Here is a 17,045-nt window from a genome sequence, read left to right on the forward strand (position 1 = left end):
TGAACTTATTAGTTTTATTTAGAGTGTTGACGATTTTAGAGTGAAAATCACTCTAATTTTAGATTGGAATAATCGGCAAAACGAATCACTTCAGTCGAAGCTTGAGTGAAAAATTCCATCTTTTCGATTGAATCAATTTCCCTCTAAAACGTGTGGTCCCTTGTTTCAGTCGATGGGAGTGAATTTTCACTGGGTTAGAGATTAAATGTTCACTCTTTGGAAAAAAAGAGAGTAAGGCTCGCCCTCGTAAATGTTAATAAGAAACACTTCAGCCGTGGGCAGGGGCGTCAATTCTTCTCAAAAGTGTGGGGGGGGGGGCATACCTTGATCAGAAATAATGCGAGCGCAAAGTGCGAATCCCTTACAGCGTGGGGATCGGGCTTAAGGGCTTAAGGGCCCGGAAAAAAATCGGATTCCAGATGCTCACGTGGTGTGATCTGAGGCAATTCCTGACTACTTTAACCAATATTTTCTAAGCAAAAGATACATTGTAGTACATAATAGGGCCCTGTAAATGAGGCACGAGTTCAAAAATCTGGGGGGGGGGACATTTGATATTGTGTCCCCCACCCTTCAAAAAGTGTGGGGGGGGGGGGCATGTCCCCCTGTCCCCCACAGGATTGACGCCCATGGCCGTGGACCTACTTCATGGTGTTGCTTTGAAGACAATTGCGATGTCTCAATCTCATTTCATGGTACGCCCAGTCAGCTTCAATTCTATGTATGCTTTGACACTAATTCAAGTTGATTGAAAGTTGATGAGATTGAAGTTGATAAAAGGGATGCATACTTTTTGAAGTAGCCAAAACGTCCGCTTTTAGCACCACTAACTTGAATATATGTGAATTCAAGTTGGACAAATTTCATTAAAAAATGTACTTGTTAATTTACAAAACTGTGAGCAAACCAGAATAGGTCTGATGGGACGTTTGGTAAAATTTCCACCGTGGTTTTTACAAGGCAAATGCATAAACTGATTAATGCATACTGAACACCCCCCTTCCCCCAAACAAATATGTGTCAAACTATTTAGTTTCCCTAAGAGTCTGAAAATCTTGTCCTCAAGAAAACTTCAAACCAAACATTACATCACAGGGAACCATTTCCCCCTCCAAAAAAATGTAGCCTAGGCCTATATATGGGCCTTATGATAAATAAGGATAGTTAAAACCAGGTTGAACTGTGCCTTAAAATTATACTTCAGGTGTTTATGGCAAATGCTGCTTTCTAGCTCACGAGGTGAACGACACCATGGGCGACGTGAGGGGGGGGGGGGGGCGCTTGCGCAAAAAAGCCACCGAAAAAAAGGGGGGGGGGGAAAAGAGAGAGAAAAAAAGAGGCGCGAAGTAATAGTGGTGTAAATTTAATGAGTTGGGGGAGGGGAAATGTCCCTGCTCCCTCTAAAACTGATAAATCGAGAATTTGTTGAGAAATACAAGAATTGTTTGGGAAAAATATGTTTTGCCCCCCTCTAGAAAAATCCAGTTACAGTATGTAACTCTCAACTGGCACCTACTTATCTTTAAATAATTGGCATCGTCCGACACAGCAATTAACGTTTTATCAAAACTAATGAATTAAGTTTACTGAATCATACGCACATGAATTACAAATTATACCCTCTCTTCTGCTATTTACTCTTCTAAGTATTGAACTTTGACTATATACAAAATAATTGAATGAATTAATAGGCTTTTTAAACAATGAGTCACTTATAACGAATTGTTTCAGAGCCATATTGCACTCTAGATGATTATTAATCACGCAAATTACTGTTGCTATCTTTTGCCCGGCACTAATTTCGTGGTATAGTATCCCAGCGGTGTATAAGTCTAAACCAATCATATTACGAAACACCGATAACGCAGTTATTCATTAATCGAGTGCGGCTTGGCACAGCGAGATTTTCTCCGGTGTGTGCTGGCTGTCAGCTGCGGTGCTCGGGGCGGTCTCAGCGTAAAATGTCAACGGCATACAAGTTATCCCATGGCTTCGGCTTCAAAGCCAAGTCTCCGAGGAAAGATGAAAGTTCAAGCTCATTAAACATTTTGCGAAGTGGAATGAATAGCAGCAATATTTCTTCACGAGAGTCACACAGCAATGTTTGCTGTCCTCAGCGAACGCGGATAAGAGAATGAGAGGTGACAGGAAAATAGACTGGCCCCTTTCTATTATGTCTTTGGAATTTGGCACATTAGTCGCCTTCAGCTTGGTGGGGAATATAAGCTTTGTACCAAATATTAAAAGCATACAAGTTGAATGACCTGTGCGCTATCGAATTGAACGTTACTTATTTATCGCCTATTAATAATTTAATCGGACGAAGTTTCATCTTGGAATTGAATCAGAAGAGCTCGGTGCTAAGCCATTGTGTGACATTGAGGACATTGTCTTTGTTAATCCTCTCAACAACAAAAACAACCAGCTCTGAGACCCTCCGTTTCGGTACCAATTTGAATTACTTGTCAATTTGTGTAATTTTTTAAACGCCCTTTTTGAAAATACATGTTCTTCTTTTCCATTAAAGAAAAGGTGAAGTTGAAATCCGATTTGTTGTTATGGATACGCTCCATTTATTAAATGTATATTAAAATTTAATGTTTGTATTACATCATCTTTTGATTAAATACTGCTATGAAAAGTATGATTGTCTAGTGGGCAAGATATCAGTTTTGTCCTTTTTAAAGGCAATTTAGCGGCTCATTTGCGACCAGAAATTAAGTTCTGAAAATTTCCGCTCAAAAATGTCTCGAAAACTACAGAATGAATATAAATACCAGCCAACAGCTTATAGTGAGTGCTCCTGATGTTTGGCCCTTGGCGATGCGTGGCTCTTCCAATTGCCCCCCCCCCCCCCCCCCATTTTGTATGAAAGATGGCTCTTTCAGTCTTTCTAATAATAAAAAGTCATGGATTTATGATTTGTTGATAAAATAGAACTCTCGTGTATCCAAATATTGAAAATTGACTTTATTCGAGTGGGCATTCTCTCATCCGGCAGAATCTAGGGACAGAACGATTTAGAGTGAATTCATTCAATCGAATAGATGAATCGAATCGAACGGAATAGAGCTATCACTCGGTATGTTTTTTTTTCTCCCGAGTATTTCAATCTAGAAACTGGAGTCGTTGTCAATAATGTAACTCTAATTCGTCTGGTACCTAATTTCACTCTTCATATAGTAGAGAGAAGGAAAATAGAATACCCAGATAAGCTTACCCGTGCCCTATCCTGTTTTCAATTGATGATCAAACTTTGAAACTTCGATATACTATTTTCACAATACAATTTCCTCCGATGACGCGACTAGACATACAAAATTTACAAACTCATGAATCCGTAAGAGTGATCGAAACAGCCCCCCCCCCCCCCCCCCCCCGTTGGAGTTCCGTCGGCTGGAATCTAGCACTTTCGAAATAGGAATAAAAAATAAGGCCCAAATATATTTTGAAATGTGCCTGATTATTGTTAAAGTTACAGGGAAACATATTAAAAACTTGACTCGAATTTCATGAAACTCGAGACCGCACAATGCACATTCTGTTTTCTTGAAGTTATGAACTCGTTCATTATGTAACATCATTTACAGGGGCGGATCCAGGAATTTGTGCGGGGGGGGGGGGCTTTTCATCAGCCAAAAAAATGCTGAAATGCTCAAAAACTGGGGTGGGGGGACCATGGCATATTTCAATAGGGAGCGCTGTTCAAATTCGGCGATTAACACTAGATTACAGAATGATGTACAAATCCCCCCCCCCCACCACCAAGTAAGCTGGCTCTATCCGTATTTTTGCACAGGCGGTCATTATACCAGGATAATTATTGTTGGGGTGTCAGAGCAGGGGGGGGGGGGGGTGTTCGCATTATTTTTTACGAATTTCTATGAAAACAAAATAATTTTTGACAGAGCTGGGGGGAGGGGGTTATCCCCAAACCCCCTTTGGATCTGCGCCTGATTTACTGTTTGTTTATACTTACCCCTTAAACGATGTCCATAAACTTTATTGTAGTTTATTCCACGTAACCCGTTTAAACCGAATGAAATGTTTTCCAACAAAATTCCAACAAGCAATGTGCACTTTTTTATATTTTGATTTATTTGATTGTAATCTTTACAAAGTGTGTAGTCCATTTCAGTTTTAAAATACTGCTTTCCAATGAAGCCTTCACATCAAACTTACATGAAAATAAAATGAGACAAAAAATATTAGCACTAATGAAGGAAAAGTGGACAGAAAATAATTGACAAGAAATTGGGCAAAATAAAAGTGTAAAATATGTTGCATTTAAAAAAAATAAAAATACACGGCAACCTTTTGGCAAGCACTGTTGGTCTGATATCGGTCTTCGCTGCAAACTAAGTAGGTCATTAATATCCAGATTATTAAAAAATATAGGATTTGATTTTGATTTAATTGATCTCACAAATATATGATTTCAACAAAGTTATTTCTCATTGTTATACTTTCTCTTGCAAAAAAAACATACAAATTATTCAGGCAATTCATTTTGCGGTTTATGATACTCCAGCTGACAAACAACACATCTTCCCATAAGCACTAAATAAATCAGGACAGCCTGTCCATTTGAAAGCATCGCAGCTGCATAAAATTTAGAAAAAAAAAGTATTTCAGTCGATAACACCAACTTGGATTAAAAACTATTTTATAACAAAAATAACTACATAGAATGAAGATTTTAAAAAATGTTCTGATGGCACAAGTTGGATATTCTGGATAAAAAAGATCTAAATCGTTTTGCTTCAAATAACAAGGTAATGCTTCCCAAGATTTTTTATGCGCTAAATTCTCCTTTCTTTTTTACTTGCAAAATATTTGTTTAAATTTGGCTTAATATTGTTGGAAATAAAGTTCATATTTCTTTACTTCCAGTTGTATATAGTCAATCATTTACATTACCAACAATGTTATCTTGCGCTAATAACATTTCATAAATGCAGCCATTTTGCAGAGAAGTATTAGCTGTCCCTATTCAAGGTATAGGCCCTACCAGCCTTGAAAGATGACCAGTAATTACTTCAATTCTGAAGCATTCATACTTTCTATTCATAAAATAGTCTAGCGAGAGTTTAAAAAACAAAACATCAATACTTTCAGTCTTTAGCATATACTTCACAGTATAGTGTTCATACAGATGCAAGCAAAAGCTTAAAAAATGGTAGTTAGGCCAAAAAAAAAATATTCGGTCTCTGGTCAGACCAAAGTTCCGGAATTGACGCGGCCACGCAGCTTTTCTTTTTTTTTTTTGCTTTTTTTTTTTTTTTTCCTTTAAGCTTGGATTGTACAGACAAGGTGGGGTACTATTTTGCTTTTTTGGTGTCCTCATGTACATTGGTGTTCTCCATAATTTGCCTTGGTGCTTTCGATCATTTGCCTTGGTGCAATTTCCCATTCCTTGGTGCTCTGTGGTAAAAAAAATTGAGGTGCGGAAATAGAGGGCGCTGTTGGAGCTACCGCGGAACATTTTGGAAAAAAAAGAAAGATCGACGCGCATGATTAAAATCGACGCGCGCGCTGACCAGAGACCGACTTATTTTTTTGGTGGCCTTAAGGCAAATGCCATTTCGTATTATACCACCTAATTTACAACTTCATAATGGCAAGAGTAAATATCATCACTAAACCATTGGGTATTTCTCCCTTCAAAATAACACTACAACACTATGATAAATTGTGTACATATGCCAAGTCAACAAGAAAGTTTCCATGCACGTTCTTCCTTCGTTTGCACTTACAGAAGAAAAACGGTTTGGGTGGTATGAATAAAACTAGTATTTGCCTTTACTGCCATATTTTAAGAAGCGTAAACAAATTACTTACGTATGCATGAGACTATCTTTCTCAAGCCCGCTACAAATAAACAAATTAATTCTTCCTTATTATTCCGCGTTGCAGTTCCTCTTTTGCAATTTGTCACTGTCAAATTTCAGAAACAGTTTAAAAAGCAGTGCTGCTTAAAGTGTTGCCTTTTTCGATGCAAAGCTTAGAAAAAATAACCAGCCATGCTCCTCTTAAATTCTCGTTACACTGAAGCAAGATACTTCACGGAAGAACTAAGGAGGGTTCAAGGCAGGGAGTGGGGGTGCATCCGGATCCAAAGCCGTTTCACTTGATCCATGGATGTCATCCATCCTGTGAGAGAAATGATTTCACACGAAAACAATTCACACACATCCCTATGTGAAGTGTTTTTGTTTTGCTGAAAAAAACTGACACTTTTTTGTGATTCGTGGACAGAACTTAAAGAATATACGAGTGATTTGAATGATTCTTGTACTTACAAGAAAGCTTATGAATGGGGCTTTCATATCCTAGATTTTGAAAGTGCTACATGCAGAACTTCACCGAAACAATAGTCCCGACATTTGGGTTTCATGTTTATTTTTACTCACCCTGTACAGTGCAATGCTTCAGTTACTATGATTTGCCCATTTTTTTCCCCTTAAAAATAAAAATATGCTGAAAAAGTGACACTATTTTTACTGAAATATAAGGAAAAAGCATATTATAGAAATTGTATATTATAAATAGTATTTATTTATTTACAAATAAAATGATAAATATAATATAAATATACATCATTATGTAACTAATTTTTATGACCGATCAATCCATCCACTATGCACAAATTTCATTAAGAATATTCATTCCAATATTGTGTTTAGTGGAATTAGGAAATCGATGCATATTTTACCGTGTCGATCGTTTCTCTGTGGGCTCTCCTTCAAGATTCTGGCTCTCTGACAGATGTTTTCTCTTGCTTGGGGAAGAGCTGGGGACACCTTTGAAGAACGATGTCAGTTTCGCTTGAGATTTATCCTCCATCAGTGAGTCACTAAAAGAAATGATTAAAAGCATGTCATATCTTCTTGATCTCTCATACAACGTCCTAGCATTTCATACAACGCCCTGGCATTTTATACAACGTTCCTGGCATTTCATACAACGTCCTGGCATTTCATACAACGTCCTGGCATTTCATACAATGTTCTGGCATTTCATACAACGTCCTGGCATTTCTTACAATGTCCTGGCATTTCATACAACGTCCTGGCATTTCACACAATGTCCTGGCATTTCATACAACGTCCTAGCATTTCTTACAAAGTCCTGGCATTTTATACAACGTCCTGGCATTTCATAAAACGTCCTGGCATTTCATACAACGTCCTGGCATTTCATACAACATCCTAGCATTTCATACAACGTTCCTGGCATTTCAGAAAATGTCCTGGCATTTCATACAACGTCCTGGCATTTCATACAACGTCCAGGCATTTCATAGAACGTCCTGGCATTTCATACAACGTCCTGGCATTTCATGCAACGTCCAGGCATTTCATACAACGTCCAGGCATTTCATACAACGTCCTGGCATTTCATACAACGTCCAAGCATTTCATACAATGTCCAGGCATTTCATAAAACGTCCTGGCATTTCATACAACGTCCTGGCATTTCATACAACATCCTAGCATTTCATACAACGTTCCTGGCATTTCATAAAATGTCCTGGCATTTCATACAACGTCCTGGCATTTCATACAACGTCCAGGCATTTCATACAACGTCCTGGCATTTCATGCAACGTCCAGGCATTTCATACAACGTCCAGGCATTTCATACAACGTCCTGGCATTTCATACAACGTCCAAGCATTTCATACAATGTCCAGGCATTTCATACAACGTCCTGGCATTTCATACAACGTCCTGGCATTTCATACCATGTCTTGGCATTTAGTAGATGTGGAGTTTGCGATAGCACCATCTATTCAAATCTCTTCTGCGACTTTGTGTGGTTATGAAAAGAACCAGTTTTGGTAACTCGACGTTTCAGTATGATCTGTCCGTTTTTAGTCTCCTGTGTGAAATGAATCCCGGGACATACCGTTATTTCGTTTTACCGTTTTGGATTTCCTAAAAAACAAAAACAGTAAACGCACCATTGACCGTTTTGTCATTTTATAGTTTTGTAAAACGGTCAAACGGTATTAGGTCACAAAAAACAATGACCTTTTTGTTGTTTTTCTTGAAAGCGATAAACGGTCAGTTGCTTCATTTCAGAGTGTTGTTTTACAAGAACATGACAATGAAAAACGGTCAATAGTCCTGGCGACCATTTTTTGATTTAGGTTCTGCAATTAAGCAATGCGCTTAGGAATGTTAATCCGTCCTCATGGGATCGAGCCATTGCCTGGGACCCAAATTACCCTCCTCACATTTCGTTCTCACGACATAGTTTTCGAACTGGCTATTGAAGAGCCGCGCCGAACTCCAATTTCCTTCAAATATCTGCAACTTCTTCAAACGTAATACCATCCTGTATCCATTGTAAAAAAGTAATGTCCTCCCTTGAAGTTTTCCAGCGCCATTTTTGCTTGCAACTCTTAAGCCCCACCAACTGAATCGCGTGAGAAGGGGGTCAGGGTCACGCCAGGAATCATCACACTACGCATTATGCCGAGGTAACACTTTTTCATGTAAAGCATGGTCCCCCTCCATCCATCTTGCCCAGCACCACAAAATGCAGCACGGACTGTTCACTATGACACTGAAATAAAAAAAAAACAGTCTGTATTCAATACTGACCGTTTTGCTGTTTTTCAAAGTTATTTGTGTAAAACTGTAAAACAGAAATCATTGATCGTTATGCTGTAATGAATTTTATTAAACTTATAAAACAGAGAAACCGTATTTATCTTAATACCGTTTTGACCGTTTTACAAAACTGTAAAGCGACAAAACGGTCAATGGTTTGTTTACTGTTTTTCTTTTGAGGAAATCCAAAACTGTAAAACGAAATAACGGTATGTCCCGGGATTGAAATGTATGGTACCGAACAGATTATTTTCAGAACCACACACAGCCACAGAAGAGATTAATCCCCACATCCACTGACTTTTCCACCCTGCAAACCTTCAAGTCCTGGCTTTTGATTCTTGCCCATTTTCAAAGGTTTCTATGCCTCAAAGGAAGGCAAAGCAAATTTTTCCCCAAAATTCCTTAACTTTTTCATTATATTCTCAATTTATCATTTTTGTCAGGGAGTTGTCAGGTCAGGGAACCAGACTTGCTGGCTTGCACCCGTTCATGAATGTGTAACTAATTGCAAACAAAATGTGGACTAATTAAATTTGTTACATTAGGGGCAGTATTTGAAAAAAGTAAGGTTTTTCCAACGACGGTCGGCTGACCATCATTGCAAATTGATACCAAAATTTCACTTTTCTTGAAAATGACAGCACACCCAGTGCCACGATTTTTCAAAGGATGCTTATTCACTTACAGTCAAGCAATAATAATCTGGTAGTTTAGTGGGTTATTTTTTTTAAACTTTAAACAGAGATATTTCCATTGGGAACATTCTTACGATTTTAGAGGTTTACTCCGGCGGATACGCTTTCCAGAATTACGAGGCACCCGTAAAAATGAAAGGAATGGCCTTTCCGTGGGAGGAGCCTTATGCTTGTGTGGAGGGGGTTTAGAAATCTTCTTCATGAACTGTGTCATTTTACTCTGAGGGTTGGCTTCTGTTGACCTGCTGTAAAGTTTAAAAAATAAGAAAAAGAAACAAAAATTTGTCATCACACAATTGGATCCATTATATTGGAAAATGCAATTTAAGAAGTGCAACAATAATAAACGGTGTACACCTTTGCCAATATTTTTGTTTAAAGGTAGTTAAATGGTTAGTTAAAGCTAGTACCGTAGATTCATCGGATTTTAGACCCCCGTGTAACCCATTTAGTTCTTAACTTCACTTGTATGGAGCATTTCTAATTTATTGCTTAATAATAATCAGTGTTGTAGTCGAGTACTTTTTTCCAAGTACCGAGTACTGCCGAGTACTTGGGTTGCCGAGTACGAGTACTTGTACTTCCGAGTACGAGTACGAGTACTAACGAGTACAAGTACGAGTACTCGCATTTCCGAATACGGCCATACGGCAAATGGTTCATTTTGCGTAATTGGCCCAGGCCCAGTCAGACCGATATACAGACCCACTCACGGCTAGCTGTTAAATGTGTTTGTCCGGACTTGCACAGAGGAAAATCAGGAAATCTTGATTTCTCCACAAGCCAATCAACTATTTCAAACTGAAAGTATTGATAAAATAAGGCCATGGTAAGTGAAGCTATAACATTTTTTCCCCGAGTACTGCTATTCGAGTACGGGTACTTTGATGACCGTGTACAATTTCGACATGTCGAGTACGAGTACTTTGCTGCCCGAGTACGAGTACTGTCATTTCGAGTACGAGTACTTTGACATTCGAGTGCGAGTACGAGTACTCCAAAAAAAGTACTCGAGTAGTACTCGAGTACCGAGTACGAGTACTACAACACTGATAATAATAGCCATGTTTAAACAGGGAAAATGGAACCCATGGAACTTAAAGAGCATTGTTTGCTGAACAAATATGTTTCCATAAGAAACATAAGAAATACAGCGCCCTCTATTGACATAGCCAGAAACATTTCGCACGCAATGAGTGCAGGCTGTGACACTTCTTTCATGTTATATGCTGGCTTTTTGTCCTTATTTCTCATCAGGATGCCAAGAATTCTTCATTACAGTTTTGTTCAATTAGAAATGATCAGGTTTTAAGTTCGCAGGTTATTTAATACTAGCCACATAAGGCCAAAAAAAAAAATAAGTCGGTCTCTGGTCAGCGCGCGCGTCGATTTTAATCATGCGCGTCAATCTTTTTTTTTTCCAAAATGTTCTGCGGTAGCTCCAACAGCGGAACTCTGTTGCCGCACTTCCTCAATTTTTTTTACCAAAGAACACCAAGGAATGGGAAATTGCACCAAGGCAAAATATGGAGGACACCAATGTACATGAGGACACCAAAAAAGCAAAATAGTACCCCACCTTGTCTGTACAATCCAAGCTTAAAGAAAAAAAAAAAAGCCAAAGGAAAAAAAAAAAAGCCAAAAAAAAAAAAAAAAAAAGGCCCCGCGTCAATCCCGGAACTTTGGTCTGACCACCGAATATTTTTTGTTTTTGGCCTAAAAGTCGATCGGTATAGTCTAAAAGGAGTATTTCTATTAAGTAAATTATTTCGATTAAAATAGTGGCAATGATGTTTTTTTTCCTACAAAATACTGATGTCTGCTAAATCATACAAGAACACAACATGAATTTAAAAGAAATTGATGTATTGTCAGTATGATTCAAAATCATATGGTCAATCAAAACGCATGGAATGCCCGAAGGCAGTACGATGTACAGGTAGCCAAGACGAAAACTCACGGCTGGGTAAACTTGAAAACTAGCTGCTCTGTGCTGCGATCCAGCTTACTGCTGTATATGTTTGGTTTCACTCTGTAGTGATTCTTGTCGTCAATCTTCAAATAGGTGAACAGGTCGGGCTTATACATCATATCTCTGAAGAACCCCAGACTACGGATACCCTTCTCCACACCACGCACTGCTTCGATGTCCGTGAAGTCGTCATTGTAGACGCAAATTACATGATACATGTATGCGCCTTCTTCTCTCCGAGGGCTGACTTTGGCCGCTGAGCCCAGTTTGCCTTCCACTACGGCTCTGGCGATGTCACTCCATAGACCATCGATTTGACTGCCTGTTGCTGCATGTAGTAGCCATTTACCGACCATGCATCTGAATTTGAAGAACATACTTTGGTTACATTTTGAACCGCTCAACATGGCTTATGAATTACAGACTGACAAACTGGTGACAACATCTTGTTTTCTTCTTTCCATCACTTGAAATTAAGCCAAGAAAATATTTATAACAAACAGCATCAAATTTAAAAAGGAAAAAAAAAATGCATCCAAATCCTCCTTTGCAGTCAGGGCATAAAATGTGTTACAAAAACAATCCTGCTTATTATGAACTACACAATGACACACTGCAAATTGACATTGTCTTCACAATGCTTGTAAGGTCAAGCTGTAGCAATGACATGTATGATTCAAACTGACTGAAACAGGGTTGACCTTGTGACCTCCGGATAGCCCAATTTCAAGATACTATACACTTGCAACATTAGGCCAAACAAAAAAATAGTTCTGCTTCCGATTACATGACATTTGAAAGTAGGGTAGGTAGGTGGGACACTTTTTTTTTTTGGGGGGGGGGCAATTTTTTTGTGTACGATCATACAGAGGTGTCTGCGTGTAGTCAAGGGTAAAAGACCTGTAGTACTTGATGGTTTCGGGTTTTTTTTCTTCATTTTCTGGGCCCCCCAAAAAATTAGGGTAGGGGCTGTCAAAATAGGGTAGGTAGGGTAGTAGAACTACATGTATTATATATTTTTTTGGCCTTATCAATGCTGCTAACCTGGGAAATAGCAAACGTGGATCACTCATCAGAGAGGATGCAGAGTTTTATTACAAATTTTCAAATAAACCACACAAGGAGACCAACTAGGTGCATTATTACAACTTTGAACAAAGTGGATCAAAGAAATTGACTGGAGCTGGTGGGTTTTGAACCTGCAATGTCAGGACTGCCGTTCCGATGTTCTGCCAACTGAGCTATCCAGCCCTATGTTGGCGGTTCCTCATTTTGTCGATGTTTTGTTCAAGGGGCGCTAGTCAGAAGCCACAAACCTGTGTATGCCATGTAGCCAGGGATCATGCCCAAAGCTACCATGCCTAGCAACATAATAGCAATGCTGCAAGCCAACGAAATAACAAACGGGAATCACTAAGGACGGATACGACTTCAGAACTTCATGAAATGTTTGAATTTGTTATTTTTCAAAATCCATGTCCCTACCTCTGTTCCTTGGCAAAGCTGCAAATTGCCTCATGAGTGGGTCTACTTGTGTACCTAGCAAACAGCTCCTCCCATGCAGTTTTTAAGTCTGGAGAATTCCAACTGTCTTCCTCTTCAAATTCCTCTTCCTCTTCCTCAAATCCCTTTTCCTCAAATCCCTCTTCCTCAAATTCCTCTTCCTCAAATTCCTCTTCCTCAAGTTCTTCTTCCTTTCCAAACTCCAATCCTTCTTTGATCAGGTCTTCATCATGGCCAGTTTCTTCCTCATGCTGCAAATTGCTCGTTGAGCGTCTGACAGATATCCACGCAACACCGTCCTCCCTTTAGGTGAAAACAATGTTTTAAATGTATATTCGTTTATTTCATATTATTGATAATTTGCCTGCAAACTATGAATATTGTTGTGGATGGGGTGGGGGAGAATACTACATTTCGCATATTTGCATAGTATCCAAAAGAGAAAAGAAAAATGGAAAAAAAGGAAATTACTAAATGCCAACAATTTGCAAAAAGAACCCCCCAAATAATATACACCATTCAGAATATCGAGTGATTTATCTTGCAACTACAGACTAGATTAGAAAATGTGCACAAGATCTGTGGATAATGCATACACATTGTAGTAGAGACTGGAAATCAGTTGTTTGTTTGGAATCACTGTACATTTACTTGTGCAATACTGCAGAAATGCTGTGCAACCAATATGCTGTGTTATTTTCTGCAATCAGTCTATTGTTTGCGCACTTGTGCATCTTGTGATTAAGTTTCAGGATTATCAGTCTTAATAGTCAAAAGCAATCAGAAAACCAAATTTTCAGACGAAATATTAGTCCCTCTATGATTCTTGCATGGTTCTTTTTACCTGTAAAGTCTGGAAGGGGCCTTTTCCCTGAGAAACGTGTCAAGATCAGTAGTTGAAGGATCGAATATTACCCAGGCCATTTTCTGTATGAAAAAAAAAAGTCACCCGTCAATCTTCAAAAACTAGCAGGAACTTCTTACACTTCCAATTGGTTCCCAATTCTATTTTATTTTTCTTCCAGCTGAAGATTCCAAGTGTTCCTTATTTTCCAATAATTGCAAATTATGCCAAAGAAAAAGATCATAAATGTCAGCAAGGTTTGTTGAGTTAAACAGGAATGGAGTATACTCCAAATATAAAAGGAGGTTTCTGCACAGTACAGGAAGATACAAGGTGTAAAAAAATCTGGTCCGTAATGACTGCTGGATAAGAAGTGGATAAGTAGAGGTGGCCGAGTTTTATTTTTTTGTTCCTGCTGAAGTAGCTTCCTTAGTGAACAGTCTAGATTCAGATTCAGGGAGCACAATTTTTCAAAAAATTTGGCATGCATCACTGAGTGACTCACAATATCGACGAATTTTAGTGTTTATAGAATGGCGCTACCTAGTAAGAAGTATAACGCTAGTATAACCATGAGTATAGCTTGGGGAACCCCAGCTCTAGTTCTATGCTCAGTAGTAATCGATATTCTAATTTTCGAATTTCCAAAAGTATTAAAGTTAGAGCTGAGTGGGGTTCCCCAATTTCTAAAATGACTAGCCCTAGTCGGCCAATCACTAAAGTCCGCTTAATTAGTCCAGTGACCGACCATAGATTGGGCTTTGCCGCTACGTGGGCGATCATGTAGTGTAGGGCCCCTGTTTAGTTTCGATAAAATTGGAGTCAAGAATGTTTTTTATTACTCAAAAATAACCTTTTCAATCTAGAGCAGACTTCTCTCAATATAATGACACCTTTTTCGTAATTTTTAAACAATTTCTTGGGGTAGTGTCATTGTCATCATCATTTTACCCCAAATTTCCCTCAAAAATTCAAAACCCTGCCCTTTATCTATGACATACCTGTATGGTCATAATGTCGCCAACTAGTTTGGTAAGTCAAATATTTAAAAGTGGATTTTGTTCCCTTATAGGAACCAGGCCCGTAAATTTAAGTAGGCCTAGGCTTATTATAGGAACAGTTTGCACTTAGCCTAGCCAAGGTTGAACGCCCTCCTCATTGCATTATGGGTAATCCTTACTTTTAGGACCCCTTTCCTATATAAAGGTTAAAAGACTCACCAAAACAGCTGACTATGACACTCAAAAGTGACATTCTGATATTTATTGACACATTTGAACATTTGGCAATGACACCTCTTGAATATCAGCAGGTTTGATTTTGTAGAAAGAGGGCAGGGTTTTGATTTATGAGGGGTTAAAGACGACGATGACAAACAGAAAATAAATTTAAAAAGCAAGATGGCGAACTGCAAAAAAAGGTAGGAAAGTCACATTTTCTTTGAAAGTGCTTTCAAAATTATAACTAACATGAGTTTGTCTGAAGAAAAAAGACTTCTTTAGCCTGCAAAAGTCACTTTGGTACTGGACAGTCATCTGCAAAAGTCAGTTTTGAACAGAACTCGTACAAAATAGAGGTGTCCTAAAAGTAAGGATTACCGCATTATGACTGCCGTTCCTCACTGGCATTAATTGTACTGTAAAAGTAAAACAGTGCAACTTAAGACCCCCTCCGGTACCCCTAATTCTAGAAGTACCCTAGGTGAAACCCTGCAGGAAGTCTCTGAGGACAAATACCTTGGTGTTGTTTCTCAAAATAATTTGAAATGAGACAAACAATCTCATTATGCAGCAACCAAAGCTACCAAGATGCTAAATTTTGTGCAAAGAAATTTTTACCAGTGCTCAAAGACTGTTAAAGAAAACCTTTACCAAACCATCGTCCAACCACATTTGGAGTATGCCTCTGCCGCTTGGAACCCAGGAACCAAGAAAAGCAGGGACATTGGAAAAAATTCCATACTGGATCACCACTTTACCTGCCGCCAAATTTCACATCAATTTTCACCTCACCTTGTGATTTCACCCGAGAGGAATCCAGGAAGCCTCGGCAATGCGAAAGCAATTTAGGAAAAATGTGTTTTTAGAGCACATTTTGGATGCGCACATCGTGCAGAACTACATGTAAGTTGAAGCAGCCGGTCAAAACTGATTGAAGTCTGGAAGACAGCGGTACGTTATACGCATGACATCGACAACCATGACAACGCATGAGTCGGCCAATGATAGTGCAATACGCTATTATGAATATTTATTTTCTCATGAATATTTAGTTTATTTCAATGGATACTTCAAATACGTCCAAAGATTGAACATTGCAACAGCGATCTTCTCGTGTTTCAAGCAAGAGTCCGAGGTTCGAATCTCAATGAAGTAAGTGACTGATTAATAAATAGGAATAAAGGAAAGGAGAGGGTGAGAGTACAGGAGGGAAAGTGGAGGAAATAACCATAAAGGATGCAACTTTTGGTGCTTGAAAATTAATTGAAAAAAGTGGTGATACGGTACGGAACTTTTTCCGCCTTCAAAAGCTCCATCCAAAACCAACAAAAACATCACAGCACCCACTAGACATTAATCCACTCTTGTCAACTTCCAGTTTAATCACCAGTGGACCGTTCGGGAGTTTAATCCACAAGGTACAAGGTACAAAGGTACAAGGTACCCCTCTGTAATGTAGTGCAGTAAGGGAGTCCACCACTTAGCCTAGCCTGGGTGGCGGACGTGGACTAGACTAGGCCTTGTACCGCCTGTACGCAATAAGTTATAAAGGCTGGTTCATACTTTGCCCGAAAGCAAACGCAAATGCGAATGTGATTTTGTGACGTCTGGGCACATTTCAACGGAAAGAATGTAGTATCTAGATTAGCTAGGATGATCCTAAGCGTTATGTTTATGCATATATCCAGATGTACAAAAATGACAAAGTTTACTCTAACTCTAAGTCCATGATCATGATATGAAGTCTAAGGAGAGTCAAGAACATTTTAAAGTATTTCCTAACAAAATTGGAACTGTTTCTCAGTCCCAGATCATTCATGTCTTTTCAACACTTTTCAAACTTCATCAGCTCATTACGATGATAGGCCTACTAGGCCGACCATATGATGAAAAAACTGGCGTCACGAGTCACGTCATGAAATACAACACAACTTCACAAGTCAGCATGTAAAACTATCAACAGTGTGACAGTCTTTCCCGGAAGTAAAGTTACATTTAATTTACATGATTTATGATTTAATGCGCGAGGCGCTAGGCAGAGACTGCAGCAGACATAGACTTGACAAAAGCTTTATGCACCAACCAGCCGTATGCTTACCTTAGTTTTCATTATATTTCTAAACCGGCAATCTTTCCAAAGTTCACTTCCATGGCTGGACTTAATCTTCAAGTGAAATCTTTCTGTGC

The 17,045-nt window shown here is 38.8% G+C and overlaps 1 protein-coding gene across 2 annotated transcripts; it reads right to left on the bottom strand.

Annotated features, from left to right (window-relative positions):
- Window positions 1-5,442: 5,442 nt before the first annotated feature.
- Window positions 5,443-17,041, bottom strand: LOC119743222. 2 transcript variants are annotated; one of them, XM_038219610.1, is made up of 7 exons: window positions 16,957-17,041; window positions 13,639-13,721; window positions 12,777-13,097; window positions 11,280-11,651; window positions 9,394-9,561; window positions 6,716-6,856; window positions 5,443-6,153 (listed from the first exon to the last, which is right to left on the bottom strand). In XM_038219610.1, exons 1-7 carry the CDS (start codon window positions 16,966-16,968, stop codon window positions 6,075-6,077), a joined length of 1,176 nt encoding a protein of 391 aa, XP_038075538.1. In that variant the 5' UTR covers window positions 16,969-17,041; the 3' UTR covers window positions 5,443-6,074. The 2 variants fall into 2 exon arrangements, with proteins under 2 accessions (XP_038075538.1, XP_038075537.1); XM_038219609.1 differs by having other exon boundaries at window positions 9,394-9,564; window positions 16,957-17,026.
- Window positions 17,042-17,045: the final 4 nt, after the last annotated feature.

The sequence above is a fragment of the Patiria miniata genome, unplaced genomic scaffold, assembly GCF_015706575.1.
Source record: "Patiria miniata isolate m_02_andy unplaced genomic scaffold, ASM1570657v1 HiC_scaffold_6, whole genome shotgun sequence".
NCBI lineage: Eukaryota > Metazoa > Echinodermata > Asteroidea > Valvatida > Asterinidae > Patiria > Patiria miniata.